Source organism: Plectropomus leopardus, chromosome 1 (genome assembly GCF_026936395.1).
Source record: "Plectropomus leopardus strain MGB_pleo_1.0 chromosome 1, ASM2693639v1, whole genome shotgun sequence".
Classification (NCBI taxonomy): Eukaryota; Metazoa; Chordata; class Actinopteri; order Perciformes; family Serranidae; genus Plectropomus; species Plectropomus leopardus.
In genome coordinates this window covers 29,225,008-29,242,462 of record NC_142176.1, presented here as the reverse complement: position 1 = coordinate 29,242,462, position 17,455 = coordinate 29,225,008, and the positions used below count along the sequence as shown (strand labels likewise).

Genomic DNA, 17,455 nt, shown 5'->3' with positions numbered 1-17,455 from the left:
GGGTTTTTACTCCATTAAATTTCTTATTGTTGAATGATGCTTCAACTGGGCTGTGATGTCGAGAAAAGGAGAGGGGACGTCTCTCAAAATAAAAATGAGACATCATTGCCACATTTCTATGTCTCTTTTACCAGCTGCACAGAAGTTACCATATGTCACAATGCTTAACTCTCTAAAAGGGTGCTGTTATGGAAGCTGGTTGCTCGTGTTTATGACAATTGTCATCATCTTTGTTTTAGATATTTTCTCTTCATCTTTTTCTTTATCAAAGTTGATTAGTGAAAAATGGCTTCCTGCACACTTTTACTCTCAGGCCAGCTGTCGGTTATCTTGCTGTCATCAGCATTTCTTCTTGCATATTTAATGGTGATTTAAAAAACTGTTTAATGGTGTGGTGCAGCATAGCGCCCTGCCTCTCCGTCTGTCTTTTTTGTGCTCTTCTTTGTTCATATGGGTGTCTGCCTCTTCATTTTCTTGCTCTCTCTGAGTGTTTTCTTGTTGCTCAGGAAACAGTCACCTCTTTGAGGTGAAATATTCCACTGTTCTATTCAGAGGCATTGGGCAAGCTTACTGTAAGGGTTTTCCCCTGATTGCGTGCACTGCCAGCTGAAAAGAAGAACAGGTCCGTCAGCAAATTAGATGGGATCATCCAAAATTCACTGAAATAAATCTGAAGGAAGGACAGAGAATAGCTTTAAAATCGATAAATTAATTTATTCACACTTTATTTATTCTGACTGTATAAAAGCACAGAAAACAGATTTATAGACTTACCAGAAACTCCAGGTTCTCTAATTTTCCTGCAGACCCTTTCATGAACTTTCACTTAAGTTTTACCATTTTCAACAAGCAGGTGTGTACTCTCTGCTTGAGGTCAGATCTGCTGATGTTCATCTCCAGTAATGCCTTTCAGTTGTCTGTGTTTTCATTCATGCCCTCTCTACACAGTGCATTGTGTTGGTAACATTCTGTTGAATGGCAGAATTCATCACTTTTCATTTTTGGTTTACTGAATTGTTTGCAAAATGTTAGTCCATCCAAAGTCAATACCTTTGTAGCCATTTTCCCTCAACCGTGTGTTTATGGAGATCAGGATGTTCTTCTAAATCAAAGTTTTTATTTGTTTAGTTGAAGGATCATTTCACACAAATCACAAAAAACATTTTCTGACTAAAGATTTGAATCATCAGTCGGAGACCCTTCTGTTGGCTGAAATTCCTTCAAGTCAAGCAGTTTTTCTGTTTTTTGTTTGTCAGTGTGCAGTATACTTTCCCAGGTTTAGCTGCAAAGTGAGCACTCCTCACTTTCATGGTGCTCCTTGGTACAGGCAGCTACGGACACGGACGCAGCTGCCTGAGAGAGTAGATGCTTTACCCAGTCAGGCTTTGAGATAACGTCATCTTCTGCCTTCTCCACATTTCTAATCCGTTGTTCCCATAGTTAGCTAGTTTACTATGTTTTGCAAATGTCACTGTCACACTGAACGTCCTGCTGAATCCCGTTCAAAGTCTCAAACTCTGGATTGAAAAGAGGGAAGAAGAGTTGAATATTCATTCTGAATAGCCAAATCAGATTCCACTGATGTAATTCTGAGTTGGGCACAGCGCTATCTTTACATACAGATCGTTGTTTTTGAGATAGTCCACCCGTGAAACCTTTGCCAACATCTATTACAAAACGGCACATGGGATTTAATGTGTGTCCCTCAAAGCTCTGAACATTTAAATTTCCACAGGCTGTTTGTTCCATAGAATATATTTTCAGTAAAAGTGGTTTACCATGAGGTCTGCACATCATGTTGAGTATCAATTTAGTATAAATGAACTCAGTAAAATTGTTAATGGCACTTCAGATAATTGATTAATTATTCAAGTAAATTATCAAGACAAATTTGCTGGTTCAGGTTATTGTCATCATTGTTTAACAGCCGTAATTGCTGATGTAATTCAGGCAGAAACCATGTTCACAGATGAGGGAATATATTGAAGTTGTTTTTAATTATTATTATTTTGTATTTAATTAACATTTAATTTAATTCTAATGAAATAGCCACTAGTTAAGTAAACTTATGCAATGTTTACTCACAAATGTACCATCTGATGAGCTACTCTTGCTGGCATTATGTGGTGAATTCAATCACGGGTTATCTGTGGTCAACACATTATCATACCAAAAACATCTTATGAGGGTGTTGAATGTTGCTGTAACGTTATAACCTTCCCGTAGGCATTAGCTTGGTCACCATGCTAATGCATACGTTGAGCCTCTTATGTTTCCGTTAATACCATGTCACCATTGCTTGTCCTCATGTTTCTCTTCTTTTGTGCACAATTTTTTCCTGTGATGGTTCAGCTCAGTGCCTTCTTTTTTCTTTTTAAATTCATCATTAGGCTGTTTAAAAAACACTTAGGCGGCCTCCTGTATATTTGCAGCGGATACCACGTGTTAAGAAGTATACGAGTTTAAGTAACTTTATGCATAATGGCAGACAGTCCCAGACCTTTTCACTTTGTAGCGTACAGCTCTATCATTGTGAAACACTCGTGTGTGATGGTTTTGCTTGCTACCGACAGTAGCCTCACACTTGCTTTCATCTATAGTATCAAACAGGGTAAGCTTGGTTGTACATACTAATTATAGAACATATTTCTCCTTCACTGTCTTTGAATTAAGTTTAACGTATGAAAATAACACAATCCATCTTACAGTATGTTACAACATGTATTTGGGCTTATCTCTTCAAGTACCACTTACTCCATTTGTGATAGAGTGTCTATGTGAAGTGGTTGTGTGAGTGGTAGAAATAAGGTATATGTGAGTAAGGGCTATGCAGGTCACGAGCAGTGGCCTCATTGGGCGTTAGAGGTGGTATGAAGCGGGGGGGCGCAGAAGTGCCCTTTATGGGTGGCAGAGTTGTAGATCCATGGTGGAGGTGTCTGGCTTTCTGCCCAGACATGCCATGTGGGGTTCAGATGGCAGGGTGGAATAAAAAGAGAGGGGGGCACACTGCTCTCTAGCTGCTGGTAAGGGGAACATGAACAGTATTTTTGTTTACTCACTCTCTTTGTCTAGACGTTTCTTTTTGTGTGTATTCCATATTCATTGACTTTTTTTGTTCTTGCTTTTTTCTTATCTCGAAAATTGAAAGAAGTCTTTGTGGTTGTGCATTTGCCGCCATACCAGCACAGAGCATTGCAGACCTGCCACCAGCATGACTGAGGTTTCTTTCCTTTCTGACTGCTCTCTCAGGATGTGAGAGACCACCACTGACATCAGAGAGACTGATCTAGGCTAATGAAATCTCCAGATGCCAGCAGTCACCACAACCACTTAGGGACTAGTCAGGTTTGATTTTGTTCTGTTAATACGCTTGTACATGCAGGATTGTCTTTGTCATGGTTAGAAATTAAGATATGTAAATGTGCAGACTTGGCATGATGAAATGATCAAACTGAGAGCTACTAGCAGAGAAAGCAATTTTGCCCTTGTCTATGTTGTTGTCATTGCTTTACGTCTCTGAACCAAGAGCACGATCCTCTCAGTCGTGGGAAAGACTGAAATTACATCGCTCTCATGGTGGACTATTTTGAGCTCCCAAAGAGAGTGGCAGAGGGCAGGCGGCAGGTTCTAGTGACTCGTTTGTACTTAGTGGAGGAGAACCCCTCTCGTCCCAGCACGTCTGCAGCCTTCAACTTTTTACTGCTCAAGCACTTTGCAATCTTAACGAGGAGAGGAGTGGAAGAATGCTGTGCGCTACATCGCCAGGTGAGTGTGTCAGCACTCCCAGACTCTAGCCAGGTGTTTTCGTGTGTGTCTCTGTGTGTGTGTTTATGTATGTGTGTGCGTGTGTGTGTATTTGTTTAGACTTTTGTTGAGAGGTGGGAGCCACCACTCAGAAAAGCAGCTGTCATTAGAGTACAGGCTGTCCTGAACTTTGTTAGAAAGTATATTACACCTTCCCTGACATAACAATAGATTTTTTTATTGACACACGCGGCTAATTTGGTGAGAAGTTTTCAGTTGAAATGTGTCCAACTTTAAATTAAGTGGCATCGTTTCACGATGTTGTACTGCACTTGACTACTTCGCTAATGTGCTGTTATCTTGCATTTTTTTTGTAATTTTAATTACGAAGTTTGTTGATGTAAGACTTGTTAGACATTTTTTTAGGACATTGATACCTGTTGATATCCATAGTTAATTATAACAAAAGTCACAAAAAATTATATCCAAAAACTGTCGAAAACATGAAAACCAAAGAAGATGGGAAAACATACAAACAGAAACAGGGCTGGAGATTTTAACAGATGGATGAGGTAATGTATATGGACTTTGTGAATGTTATAATTTTAGATTGAAGGTTTTATAGGTCAGAAATAGAGTTTGTAGGTTCTAATACTTCTATGAAAATGTAGAAGACAGAAAGGTCATAGGTCAGACAGTCATGCATGAGGTCCACATGTGGGGCTAGATCACCATGTGGGTGCCCCCTAACCCTGCTGAACTGACGGGGGTCCCAGCACCCAGTGTGATGAATGAGACGTTTGTTTCCTGGGGCGAGGCATGAGTAACTATGTGTGGCATCTGTCTAGTTTAAATTTAGTGTAACTGAAGCTACCGCTGGCTGCGCTGTATCAACATGTCAGAGGCTGCATTACACCAGAGAGAAAGCTGTTGAACTCCTGCATCTGCTTTCATTTTTTCCTTCTCTCTTTGGTCCTATTCTACTATGAGGCTTGCTACACAAAGGATTAGGGTGGTTTGAATCCCATTTTAGGCTACTCATCAGTGCCTTATTTCAGTAAGTTTAATGCTTGGTATTGGCACTTCTACCCTGTGTAGTTTTTCTCGTCCTACTCCTTTTATGACTGGGTGTGATATATTCTAAAGTGAGTTTTCAAGGAACAGTGATTTTTGTGGGGACTTTAAAAAAAAGAGAAATGATAGGAGGTTTTAAATGGGATATATTACATATTTTAGTTGAAACCTATGTGTTTGTGTGGACCCTCCTACATGGGTCACAATTGGAATGTGGACCATGTGGACTTTGACAGCTGGGCAAAAAGGGCACAACAATTGTGGATAGAGGTTTTACAAATATTAACTGCTGATCACTTTATGCACATTATGCTCAAGAGAGTAAAACATGAACAGGGCCTCTGTGGTTGAGATATTCTTGTCATTTTGTTAAACATGTGAAAACTTGCAGAGCTGTGAAGAAGATGGAAAGGAAGAGTTTTTGAAGAGGAGGAAGAGTAGATTTTTTTCTATACGTATTCCACTTCCATTTATGTTTCTGGAGGGGAGATTGCTGCCTTCCTGTTTGCCTTGATTGTTTCCTGTTAGTTTTTTTCTGTTGTGTTGTAATGGCCTGATCACAACCATGATAAAGGACTGTTTCGAGGCTCTCCCTCAAGCAGAGCAAATGGACCCTTTACTTGAGGACACTGCATTTCTTTTTATTAACTCACCACATCCTCATCATCTATTCCACTGCCGCACAAGCAACGTAGATAATGAGAAGTTGTTCTGCTAGTACAGTTTTTTAATCTGTGTGAAGGTGGGTGGAGGCCAGGAGGTTGGGGTGGACATTGTCGACATGTGGAGAGAAGGAAATTTACATATAATATCACAATATTTTTAAGCAAATACCTCAGTATCATGTACTGTAGAGTTGACTGTTGTTGTTTTCGCAAAATAGTTACATAATTTTTTTTATAAATAATCATCAGTAATGTGGATATAAGGGAAAGACAACACTTACAGTATTATGATATCCAAAATCTAAGACGATATCTAGTCTGATATCATGAAGGTTGTATATTTTTCATAATATACACCCGAGCCATGCTGTTCATTCAGAGATTACTGCTAGTAACCTGTGGAAACATGGTAGCCACCCTCTGATCTCCCCCCAGGGTAGCCCCATTTAGTAAGTGGTTTAATTATGAGCGGCAAAACCCCTTTAGCTATTTTAGCACCACTAGCTGTGCTGACACTGCTAATGGTGTTAACAGTCATACCATAGTTAACAGTACTAAACGGGTTTTGTGGTTTAATATTAGCTGCTAACTCATTGGAGAAACATGCAGGAAGACCGGAGGGTGGGCACAATATTTCCACAGCAACGCTGTTGGGTTGGACCGGCTTTGCTAGCAGTATTTGCTGAACGCCACTAGCTAGCCACCATTGGACCCCGCTGCGCTGTGCAGTAAACAGAAGAGCAGAAAAGTTAACCTTCAGACTGACATGCATAACTGGTCAATACGGTTAGCCGCTGACTTCACTAATAGCGATATAACATCGTTACATTTTTGTAACTAGCATTAGTTGTTTGATGCTTGGATATTTCAGAAACATATCCAGTCTAATAATCTGTATGATTTGTTATGAACTTGTTTGGAGGACAAACTTGTGCATTTATCAGCTATGTGTGTATACTGCAGCTGCACTACAGATCAACAGTGTGTAAATGTCAGCTTTCCTCTCTTTCTTGTCTCTCTCCGCTCTGTATTTTTCTCTCACACACTCTGTCTCTCTTGCTTTTTCTCCTTGTCTCTCACACATAAAGGAACACAAAAGCTCTGTTTCCCTGCCTGTCCCTCTCCCGCGCTCTCTCTCTCTTTCTCTCTCTCCCCGCGGCTGACTTTTTCAGATACATGCACAGTCAGCCCTGACAGATTGTTTAAATGTCACCCCTGCTAGCAGTAGCCTCTGATGTTATCTGCTCTGGGTTATTGCAGGCCATCAAGCAGCTTGTGTTTGCCTTGGAGGCCAATCTTCTAATGTACTGTGGCTCTCCTGCCCCACTGAAAACCAATACATACATGAACTGTCTGACACATTGTTTGTTTACATGCTCATAAGAAACTGGGTTATTGGGAGAAACCAAGTTAATGGGCGGGGCAGCGTGCATTTTGATGCACTGGAATAACCTTGTTACTCAAAAACCTGTGTTTACATGCGACTAATCTGTGTGTCCATCACCCCCTACCTATTATATTGAGGCTGGCATATTTAAAATGTGTTTGTGATATGCGTATGATGCTATAGATGAGAGGATAAGCTATATAGTATTTCCTCAGTTTGTATGTGTTTGTCTGAAATGTAGAAATTGTCTGCTTTTGGAAACCTAATTTTACTACAAACTACGCTATTTTTAAATCTAACAGTAATAATCCTTGCCTGGTGCAACATGCAGACATGCAGCATGCATAAAAAACTTAGTTAAGCATATTGGCCAAAACCTCAAGTTTTTCCTAGCAGAAGTCCATTACCGGGTTTTCCATATGATTCCTGATTAAGGAAACCAGGTTTCTCCTTTACATGATCTTTATGAAACCAGGTTACTGCAAAAAGTTACCAAATTTGTTAGATAACTGTAAACACACTCATAGATATTGCCAAGATGAGTCCCTGTTACTGGGCCAGTAGATGCCAGATATGTCACTGAATACAATATGTAAATACAATAGCACAGATTAAATTGTGCTTTATAAATATTTGGAAAATCTGGTTTCAGCTCTTGTTGGAGTAAAAAAAAAGGTGAATGGTGGATTATTAGCTTGTTACCATCAGTGATGTGGCCGTTGTTTGGTGAAGTGTGCATGGTGTGCTCGTTGTGGGGCACGTAATCCAGTGATATCGTATTGAGTTTAATTTCTGTAGACATTTAGTCGCTGTACACCGTTATATAACCCTAAGTTAAAGACATGTCCTGCTATATCTGTTTTTTTTATATTGAAGGTTCAGTATACAACATTCAAAGCATTGATATAGCCGCAAACAATTATTTTCCATGTTAAGATGTTTTTTATTCTGACAAAGACATAGTGGCTTAACACCATTAGCTCTGTCAGCACTGTTGTTAGCACTGTTGCCAGCATTGTTGTTAGCACTGTTGGTGGTTTTAGTACTGTTTACCGCTACCCACTGGCCATCTCCATGTTGAGAAACCTGTGGAGTCAACCTGAATCAGACTCAAAGTCAGTTATACTCTAAATGTCATGAAGAGCTTCTCTAAAGTGCTGGATGTCTTTAAATGATTAGTCCTAGCTCTTGCAAATCTAGCTTTGTTAATGAATGCTTGCCTGCACAGGAAGTATTTTGACTGGATTTGTTTTAAACATTGAAATTTATTTTTACTATTATAGTTTGTAAATCATTTTTGTAAATTCCATGTAAATAAAGGGTATCATTATGATTAAACTATAAGTTTCAACATTTCCTGGGATGCTTTTCTGGAGTACTGAATTAATGTACTCTAAAGGCAATTAGTGATGTGTTTGAGAGGGATCTTTGTGCGTTGATGGGTATTTAGCTCAGGTGGTTACTTGGCACTCTATGTTTATCCCATAATGTTATCTCGGCATGAGATTGTTAATTAGGAGCTTAATTTAGCTGCCGGCATATGTTAACATTGGCTTAGGCTGCCATTGTTAAGCCTCTGCTGGCTGGTGAGTCTGCTGTGACGGCAAAGGAAGGCTTTTTGATGTAACCCTAACATAACTTTACAGGATAAGACAGTAACAAGGCTCTGCAGATGTCCGATTAAACCGAGAAACGTACCCTAAGGATTCTACTGTTTATATGATATGTTCCTCATAACTCTAGATAAATCCAGCCTTCCCTCTCACTCCCCTACATTTGGATTTCTCTCTCTCCCTCACTCTTACTGAATTTTATATGTACACAAATCCCAACCACCTACACATACAGGGATCACCAGTAGGTTTGGCACAAACCCAGCCAGGAAGGTTTAGAGCCACAGGTGTAGGCCAGCCCGTACAATACATGCGTGCATGTGCGTCACAGGCTCTGTGTTTAGAAATGTAGGCAACTAGCCAGCTGCAGAGTTCTTGGAAAGAGGAAGGAATTAAATTTGCTATTGTGAGCTCCTCTGGATATACTGCAAATATCTATAGCTTTCAACCCTAATATTAAAAATGTAAAATGTGATTTTTAATTCTAAAAAGGGTTTTAATACCTCTTCAAAGGAGGATGTTTTCTTTTTTTCCGAATATAAATGGGTTATTGTTGAATTGTTTTTAAATTATTTAATGCGTTAATCAAGATGTACACTCTTCATTTATATCACATACATGTATGTTGAGTCACAGTCAGCTGCTGGCTCAGTTTGTAATGTTACAGCAATCTCTGACCTGTTGTTACATAACATAAAAATGGACAAAAATTAGTTCCTTACAGTGATGTATGCAAATCTTAAATTTTCAAGAAAAAGTTCAATTGGTGCATCTTTAACTTGGAACATAAAAACACGTGTCTCTTGTTGTCAATGTGGACTGATTTATAGAAACAGGAGTGCATCATCTGTGAGACCTGACACCTGACAGATGTCTACAATTCTTCAGAAATGTTTTTTAAAAAAGTTAAACGAGCCTTTCGATTTTTACTTGTTTTACAGACCAGGAAATTCAAGAACATCAGAATTAATGCTTTCAAATATGGAAACTTATAATTTATACAAAGCTTATTTCATGAATCGCATGACGCTTATTGTACATGGTGTGTTGGCACACTTTTGCTCTGGTCTGTTGGGCAGCAGCTTCTGAGGAGGGCTGAAAGAGGAGACTGGGCTAAACACAAAGCCTTCTGTACAGGGGATGTAAGCAGAGCCTGTTCTAATCAACCTGCTTGCTCACCACAAAGGGAACCCTGGCTAAGGTTACCCTCCAGCTTCAGCACCACATGGTGTTGGGGCGAGTGGGTAACCTAAGACAGTAAAATGTGTTGGGATGTGCGCACATACATACACACACTAGAGTACACTCACATAAACCCACACAGTAAGTGCAAAAAGACACAGGAAGGCACAGCCACAGGTACACAGGAACACAACAACACCCACACTTTTACACCCATACACACATAAACCCATACACACATAAAGGGCACCAGCATCTGCTGTAGTGGGGAGGACATCTTCTTCGGGAAAGAAAAATCCTTCCTTCCCTCAGTAGTAAACTGGGCTTTCTCAGAATGTGGGCCTGTGTGTCACCAGCGGTCACAGGACCCTGACACACTTTGTGTGCAGTGAGAGTAGGAGGAGGGAGGAACAGAGTCTCTACGGATTATCCCCCAAGCGAAAATCCCTAGGCAGTGCGACGGTCAGCCAGAGGCCTGTTGAGCCTTGTGTCAAGGAGCCAAAGTGGATGCCACCATCACCACTGGGTCAGGCTGTTCCCTGTGGTTACCGTGAGAACGCAATCGTCTTTGTGGTGTGTCACAAACATCCACAAAGATGTGCTTCGCTAAAATATCTCCCAGTGAGGTAGAGCTATTATTATCTTAGATACAGCAAAGCCTCTTACAGATCTTTATTTAACCGGATTGGCTGTCTGATGCATGGATACTTGAGGAGTGTGTGACGCATCAGGATTTCAGGAACAGTGCAGGGGCTTTGCAACCAAGGCCATTGATAAAACAACAGTACCACTGCCTGCTCCTCTGCTCTCCTCCTCTCTGACCTCCTGTCCTGAGGTGACTGGTGTTTGGCTCTGACTGGGGGGTTTCCCACCACCCACCCCTTTCCTCACACCAGAGGGTTTTAGGTAGCAGGCTAATCTTATCTCAGGGCAAGGAGAGGGCTGTGGGCCAGGTAACATGGTCGTCCCCTATCTGACCCTCATCTGTTCAACACTGCTAATTTCCTCTCTTCACCATGTATTCTGATATATCAAAAAAGGCAAAAGTGGTAAAGTGAATAGATTTTCGTGGTGTCTCTCTCTCTGTTATCTTGTTACCCCCAGGATATGGGTATAAAAATCAACATGGAAAATAAAAATAATTAATTTGATCTTAGTGTGTTAAATGAATGTTATACCACTTAAGGACACTTAAGGACAGCTCAGCAGAAGGATTTCTAATCTGTTATCTGAGGAGTCCGGAGAAAAGCAATTGCTCTCATTACTATCACTGAGCCAACACAGATATCTAATACAAAGTCCAAGACTCTGCCACACCATTATCGGTTTGAAGATGTATGTTTTTCTGCATCACACCTTTTATCAAACACAGCAATTACATGATACTATATACAGTATTTGTTGACTTAGCTTGACACCCATTGCCACCGGCAGTACACAATATTTTTGTAGACATGGTAGAAATATTCAGCCTTCTTCACAGTAGTCTGTACAAAAAAGGTTGCTATCTGTGATCACAGGCGAAATTAATTCAAAGCACAGCATCAGGTTGGTGGTCAACCTGCCTGCATTACTTCCTAGAGATTGCGGCTCCATACAGCACGTTTGACAGCTTACCTGATCCAGCAATTGAAACTTTGTGTTTTGTTTTATCTTCATACGGTAAGAAGTTCTTAATAGATAATAGCCTGATTGGTAGCCAGTTGATTAATGCATTCATAATGAAACCAGGACTCAGACGCCCTGGTTGGCATCAGGTGCTTTGTTCAACTTGACGCTCTGTGTGAAGTTTTTACTAAGGCAGCAGCTCATGATTGCCACTGCTACACTTGGGAATGCCCTGCTTGGCCCTGATATATATGTATTGAATGTTTATTTCATGTGATTCAGCATAGCTGAAACAATCTTGTCAAGTTGTTCTTTTAGCTGGCAGCAACCCAAAGAAAGAAGGTGTCACATTTAAAAAAAAACAACAACAAAAAACAACTTTTAAAATGTATTTTATTTTATTACAGTTATTTTTGCAAATGACTATTAATGTATTAGATAGATAGATAGATAGGTACTTTCTTGATCCCGAGGGAAATTTAAGTAACCAGCAGCATAATAAACATACAGAATAGAACGTGGCTTTTGCATTTAATGTGCATTCCTGTAAGTGAAAATAGAGAAGAAGCAATGCAGTAATAGTAGTAAGTGGAAAAAAAAACTTTATAGCACATGTTTTCAATCACTTATAGACTTTTAAGAGAGAGGGTCTGTATTATAATATTTATGTCTTTTTAGTCCAAAATGTTTTTTAAATGTCTCTCTAAATTGGTTTCTAGGATAAGGGCTTTTAGAAGGATAAACTAATGACTATGTGTAAATTGTTACCCTTTGGCAAATTGTTTGAAAATGCTTTTAATCTTGATTTCTTTAAATTCCAAATGCAGTTCGTTCTTTCTTTTTTTATTAGTTTATAGAGGAAGGAGGGACACTCAGGAGATGGATTTGCTGTATCATCATTACAGCAGACGGAGAACATATTGTAACCCATATAAAAATAAGAAAATCGCCATTGAAAGAACCCATGTCACTATAAAAATCTAGGCGACCTGTCTGTTTTCTGTGAGCACGGTATGGTGTTAAATGCAGTGTATTCGATGAGAAAAAAGGCACTTGCTTTGCCCTCTGTTTCTTTCTTTTTTCCTTCTCTCTGGCTTTGCTCCCCTCATGTTATTTCCCAATTCAGGCTATCACGGTTTCTTTCTTTTCCTCACAGCCTCTTTCTCTTCCTCTCGACTCTGTTGTCCTTCTCTTGCTCCCCGTCAGTCAGTCAGATGCTGTCGTCAGAGGATCCACTGCTGGGTCTTGTGACAGGCAGGCAGGGCCAGTGCGAAGCCGAGCAGCTATAAATAAAAGGCTTGCTGCTACTGACTCTGTTGCTGCTGCTGAATAGAGTGGAGAGGAGGGTAGAAACCAAAAACCATTTTTTTTTTTTTTTTTTACAAATTTCTTTAAAGCCACCTTTAAAATCTGATTTGACAAAGCTGTCATTTTACTGGTTTGTGGTTATTATTTTAAGTCAAGGAAACAAATATGAGAACTTAAATGAACTTATAACCAGTTATAGCCTATCTAATATTAATTTTGGAATGTAAATATCTTTTCTTTTTAGGCAGACAGACACATTTAAGGAATATGTGGAAGTGTAATTTCACAACCTTGTCCTGCACGGGCTAAACTGTGTTGCTCATTGGCTTATGTTTTTACCATGGTTACTTAGCAATTTTCTGAAGGATAATAATCATTTCTTTTTGTATTGGTCATAGCTTAAAAGGCCAAATAAAGGACAATTTAGGGATGCAGATGCTACATGATGCTTGCTTTGTTTTACTAGTTTATTTTAGATTCTCTTCACAGTATCAGTCCAGGTTCTGTATAGAAGTAAATAGTGATTTTAAAAGTTACTGCTTCTGTTCTGCTTAATGCAGGATACATACAATTTTTGTCACAAGGGGAAAAACAATCTTAGTTTTCATGTGGGAACAACAGTTTGAATTGCTAATGTGTTTTTCACATGAAAATGTCCCTGCATGCCAAATGAACTTTTCACATGTGAAACTCTGGGAGGGGAGAGGAGTGGGGGCACTCCCAATGGGAGCAGCAGAGCATATCCAGTAGAAGTTTATCAATAACCTCTAACAGAGTAGTGCCAATGTGGACAGTGGGCTCTTGTCTATTTGTTTGTGTGAGGGTGTGTGTGTTTGTGTGTGTACTCACTGCCTGTGCCGGATGACCTTTGGTATAAATAGCCTGCCGGCGCTAGCTGTGATGACAGCCGACAGCACGCACCGTTGTGTGAATTTGTTTCCTGAGTAGTGCTGTTCATTGGTTATCCCTCTTGGAACAATGCCTGTATGACTGCCCGCTACCCAGCAACACTCTGGCCTCTAATTTCCTGAAACTGGGCTCAATTGCAAGCGCAAACTGTATATGACCAAATTATTTTATACAATTTTTGCTACCAAAGACTCAGGCCTAGTCCTGGTCAGGATGACTACAATACTAATGGGAGGAATGTAGTATCAGCAGGTTGACTTATAATAATTACATATTTTTTCACTTATACCTTTCAAAGCAAGTTTAACAGGCCTGGAGGAGAGTCCAGACCTCTTCTCTATTCTGCTTCTGGAGCCCCAAGGCACAAATATACCCAAACAGTAATGCTCTTAGTATATTGGCTGCCTCTGAGTTTTACATTTTGCCTCACAATCATTTTTTTCATTTTGGATCTGGCATGCTCTATTTAGCAGTCAACAGGACCTCTAATCTTGGATGAAAATTATGTCAATATTTGTTTTAAATGTCTATGAAAGTGTGGATCAGATGCAAATGTGATGCATCAGCCATAAGCCTACTAGTGCTTTTATCTGATCTGCATGAACACATCAACAGCTGTGCGACTCCTAGGTAACATAAGTTATCCAAGTGTAATCTTTTAACTCTCACTAATCTACTCTGTGTGCTACCAACATAAGTTTTTAAATATCTTGATGAATGTTGCTCTGGATATTCCTACCAAGAGTAATTTGTATCATTTATTTATTTCCACAGTTCAGTCAGGACCCCCTGCCCTTCCACGTGCTTATGTGGAAAGCATTAAACGGGAACAGCACATGTTCCTGAGACAGGTAGAGCAGCAGCAGCAGCAAAAAGAAAAGAACAAACCCCCCAGAGAGCGAGCACCAATGACACAACGTCATAGATTAAGTCAGAACGGCACAAAGGAGGAGGTGGAGAGTAGGAGGGCGCAAAAGCAGCATGCAGAGGGAACAGGGAAGAGCAGGCGGGCTAGAGCAGCTTAAATAAGGCGGTGCGAGTGAGTAAAGCGAATCAAATGCTAAGAGGCAAATCAGCTGGCCATCCGCTGAGGATGCTTGCATGATATCAGCTGATATCAACAGTAGCAGCGCTTGACACCATGGCCTGCCTGAACTAACGCTATGCTCAATTAAAGTGTAACAAACTGGCTCATTGTATGTGACAAGGAGGGGGTTCACACAAGAGATGTAGTAAAAACATTTATAATGTATTAAACTAAGACATACAAAAATGAACAAACCAAATCAACCACACCAAAACAAACAATGCAGGATGGATGTCTGCTGGAGAGAATGAGTCAACACCTGGGCCAGCTTTTACAGCTGGGAAGGCCCAGGTGAGTGTAATCATGCTAACACTCCCATGTCAGCAGGCTCAAGAACCAACCTTTGATCCAAGGGAGAAATTTAAGGATGAGAACAGATTGCTGTATCCTAATCTTCACTTTCTTCTCTTCTCCTAGATCTGGAGCCTGACGACAACACGTCATTCTACATCCTAAATGTGGGCCAGCCCCAGTCTATGATCACCAACCACCAGTCTATTGGCTTGCCTCGTCATGGCATGCAGTCCCACTCCCAGATCATCAGCACTTCCCCACGCCTTCATTCACACAAACCAGGATCTGAGCCTCCGAGCTATGAGGTACAAGACTCAAAGTTTGGCACCTCCCCTTTGCTGCCCTCTGCTCCTGTGGAGGCACCAAAGGCCTTTGAGTGCCCCAGTATCCAGATCACCTCCATCTCCCCCAGCTGCCAGCAGGAGATGGATGCCAATGAGGAGGATCTGAGGGCCAACGGCCCTGATGGGGACTATCACGGTGAAAGGCCTCTGTCCAGAGACCACCTATATTTGCCTCTGGATCACTCATACCGGGACTCTTCTCTCAGCCCCAGCCCATGCAGCAGCCTCTCCTCTAGGAGCTGGTTCTCTGATGCCTCTTCCTGTGAATCATTCTCACATGTCTATGACGATGTTGACTCAGAGCTAAATGAAGCGGCTGCCCGGTTCACCCTGGGCTCCCCACTTACCTCCCCAGGCTGTGCCTCCCCTCAAACCAGTGGTGGGGTTTTGGAGGAGCAGCCCCATTGGCAGCACCACCATCCCGCCTTCGTGCACCACTCCCACTCTGTCAGCCTGTCACCCCGACAGTCGCCCTGTCACTCACCACGTACCAGTGTCACAGATGAAAATTGGCTCAGCCCGCGGCCACCCTCCAGGCCTTCCTCACGTCCCACCTCACCCTGTGGAAAGAGGCGCCACTCTAGCGCCGACATCTGCTACCCCGGCTCATTGTCTCCTCATCACTCACCCACACCCACGCCAGGACCTTCACCTAGGGGCAGCGTGACAGAGGACACCTGGGTCGGCAGTCCTTCTGTAGGCATGTCCCCCTTTCAGTGTTGCCCATCTGAGGCAGACATCCCATCCAAGACAAGGAAGACCTCACAAGACAGAACGTCTATGCAGACAGGGAAAGGGGAGCTGGGGCTAGATGACCAAGGAAATATGTCTCCTAATCTAGACTCTCCTTCAGACGAGGGCCTGCACGGCCTAAAGAAGGACGGGCCAGGGGAACAGTTTCTCTCAGTGCCCTCTCACTTCTCATGGAATAAACCCAAGCCCGGTCATACGCCTATATTCAGGTAAATCTGCTGATGTTGTGGAGAATAAGCAGAAAAAGTGGGGCATTTTACAAGTAACCATCTTTTCTTAAGTCAGCTCCATTTCACAGATGCAGTCATCTAATCCAGTTAAGGCAAATTATTCATGCAGATGTAGATGACTCAGTGCGAGAGGAAGTGACTGGAAAATTCAAATGTTTTTATCTTTTAAATGTCAAAGAGGACTTTCTCAACTGGTTGAAAGAACTTTCTGTTGCAATCCAGTTGTCCTGTTTTACTTCCTGTTTGTATTTGAGAAAGACATGGCGACAGTTGTGACTGCAGTGTCAGTGTGAAATAGATTGTTGATGGATTGCATCCTTAAATTTAAAAGTGTTTCAACTTTAAGTTAAAAACTAAAGTTGGTGTGGCGATAACCGCTTCTTTGTCAGTATTTCTGTGAATTATTAATGCAATCACTGCTTGGCAAGACACCACACGTCAATTTTAACAGCAATAAGTTGGTCAAGGTTAAACAGTAGACCACAGCGGTGAATATTTTTGCGGAGTGTTGTGAGGCGTCATAAAGATTGGAAACCCTTTTTGATCTAGGAGAAAAGAAACATTGCAGGGCAGTAAATTAGTATCAAATAGCAGGTTAGATGAATAATAGGCCCGTTGATAGAACAATGCTGATCAATGTTCAGTAACGGGGGAACTTTGAACTTTGTATCAGCAGTATAAATCTCACTCAGTTACGTCATAGAATAATACAAGTTTATTAGTTTGTATGGAGGGTAATACAAGGACACACACAGCTCCAACTCCTTCAAACACGCACAATCTCCACATGAAAGACTGATGGGTGCAATCAGAAACTCATAATGGAGATTTTTGGGAGAGGAGACTGCTGTCTGTTTTCCAATGTGTGCAGCAGATGAAGACATGGCCTTGTTTGTGTGCACTGGCCCCTAGCACTGTAAATCAGCACAGGGCACATATGGCAAGGGGGCCACCACACACATGCACACACACACACACACACACACACACACACACACACACACACACACACACACACACACACACACACACACACGCACACATTTGCAAACACGTACATAGACATAACACAAATGCTCCGTCACATAGACCTAACACTCTCCAGACAATAACAGGGTAACGGGGTCAGCTCTGTGATGAGTCACCTTTTGATAATTGCACTGTTGCCTTTGTGAATAAAATAAAGGTTTAACAAAATTGAAATTTTCAGATGAGCATAGGCAGGTGGTGTACGGTCATGTCTGCCATGAGATGGAG

At 41.3% G+C, this 17,455-nt stretch overlaps 1 protein-coding gene across 2 annotated transcripts in view; it reads left to right on the top strand.

Annotated features, from left to right (window-relative positions):
• nfatc3a (nuclear factor of activated T cells 3a) overlaps positions 1-17,455 on the top strand; it is a 67,276-nt gene that overhangs the window by 4,245 nt on the left and 45,576 nt on the right. The window contains exons 1-2 of one of the 2 annotated variants that reach the window (XM_088079450.1): positions 3,493-3,765; positions 14,995-16,177. In XM_088079450.1, coding sequence (XP_087935576.1) covers positions 3,744-3,765; positions 14,995-16,177 — 1,205 coding nt within the window. In that variant the 5' untranslated portion in view covers positions 3,493-3,743. Of the gene's footprint in view, positions 1-3,492; positions 3,766-14,994; positions 16,178-17,455 lie in introns of those variants that run through there. The other variant, XM_042510103.2, reaches the window with a different exon arrangement.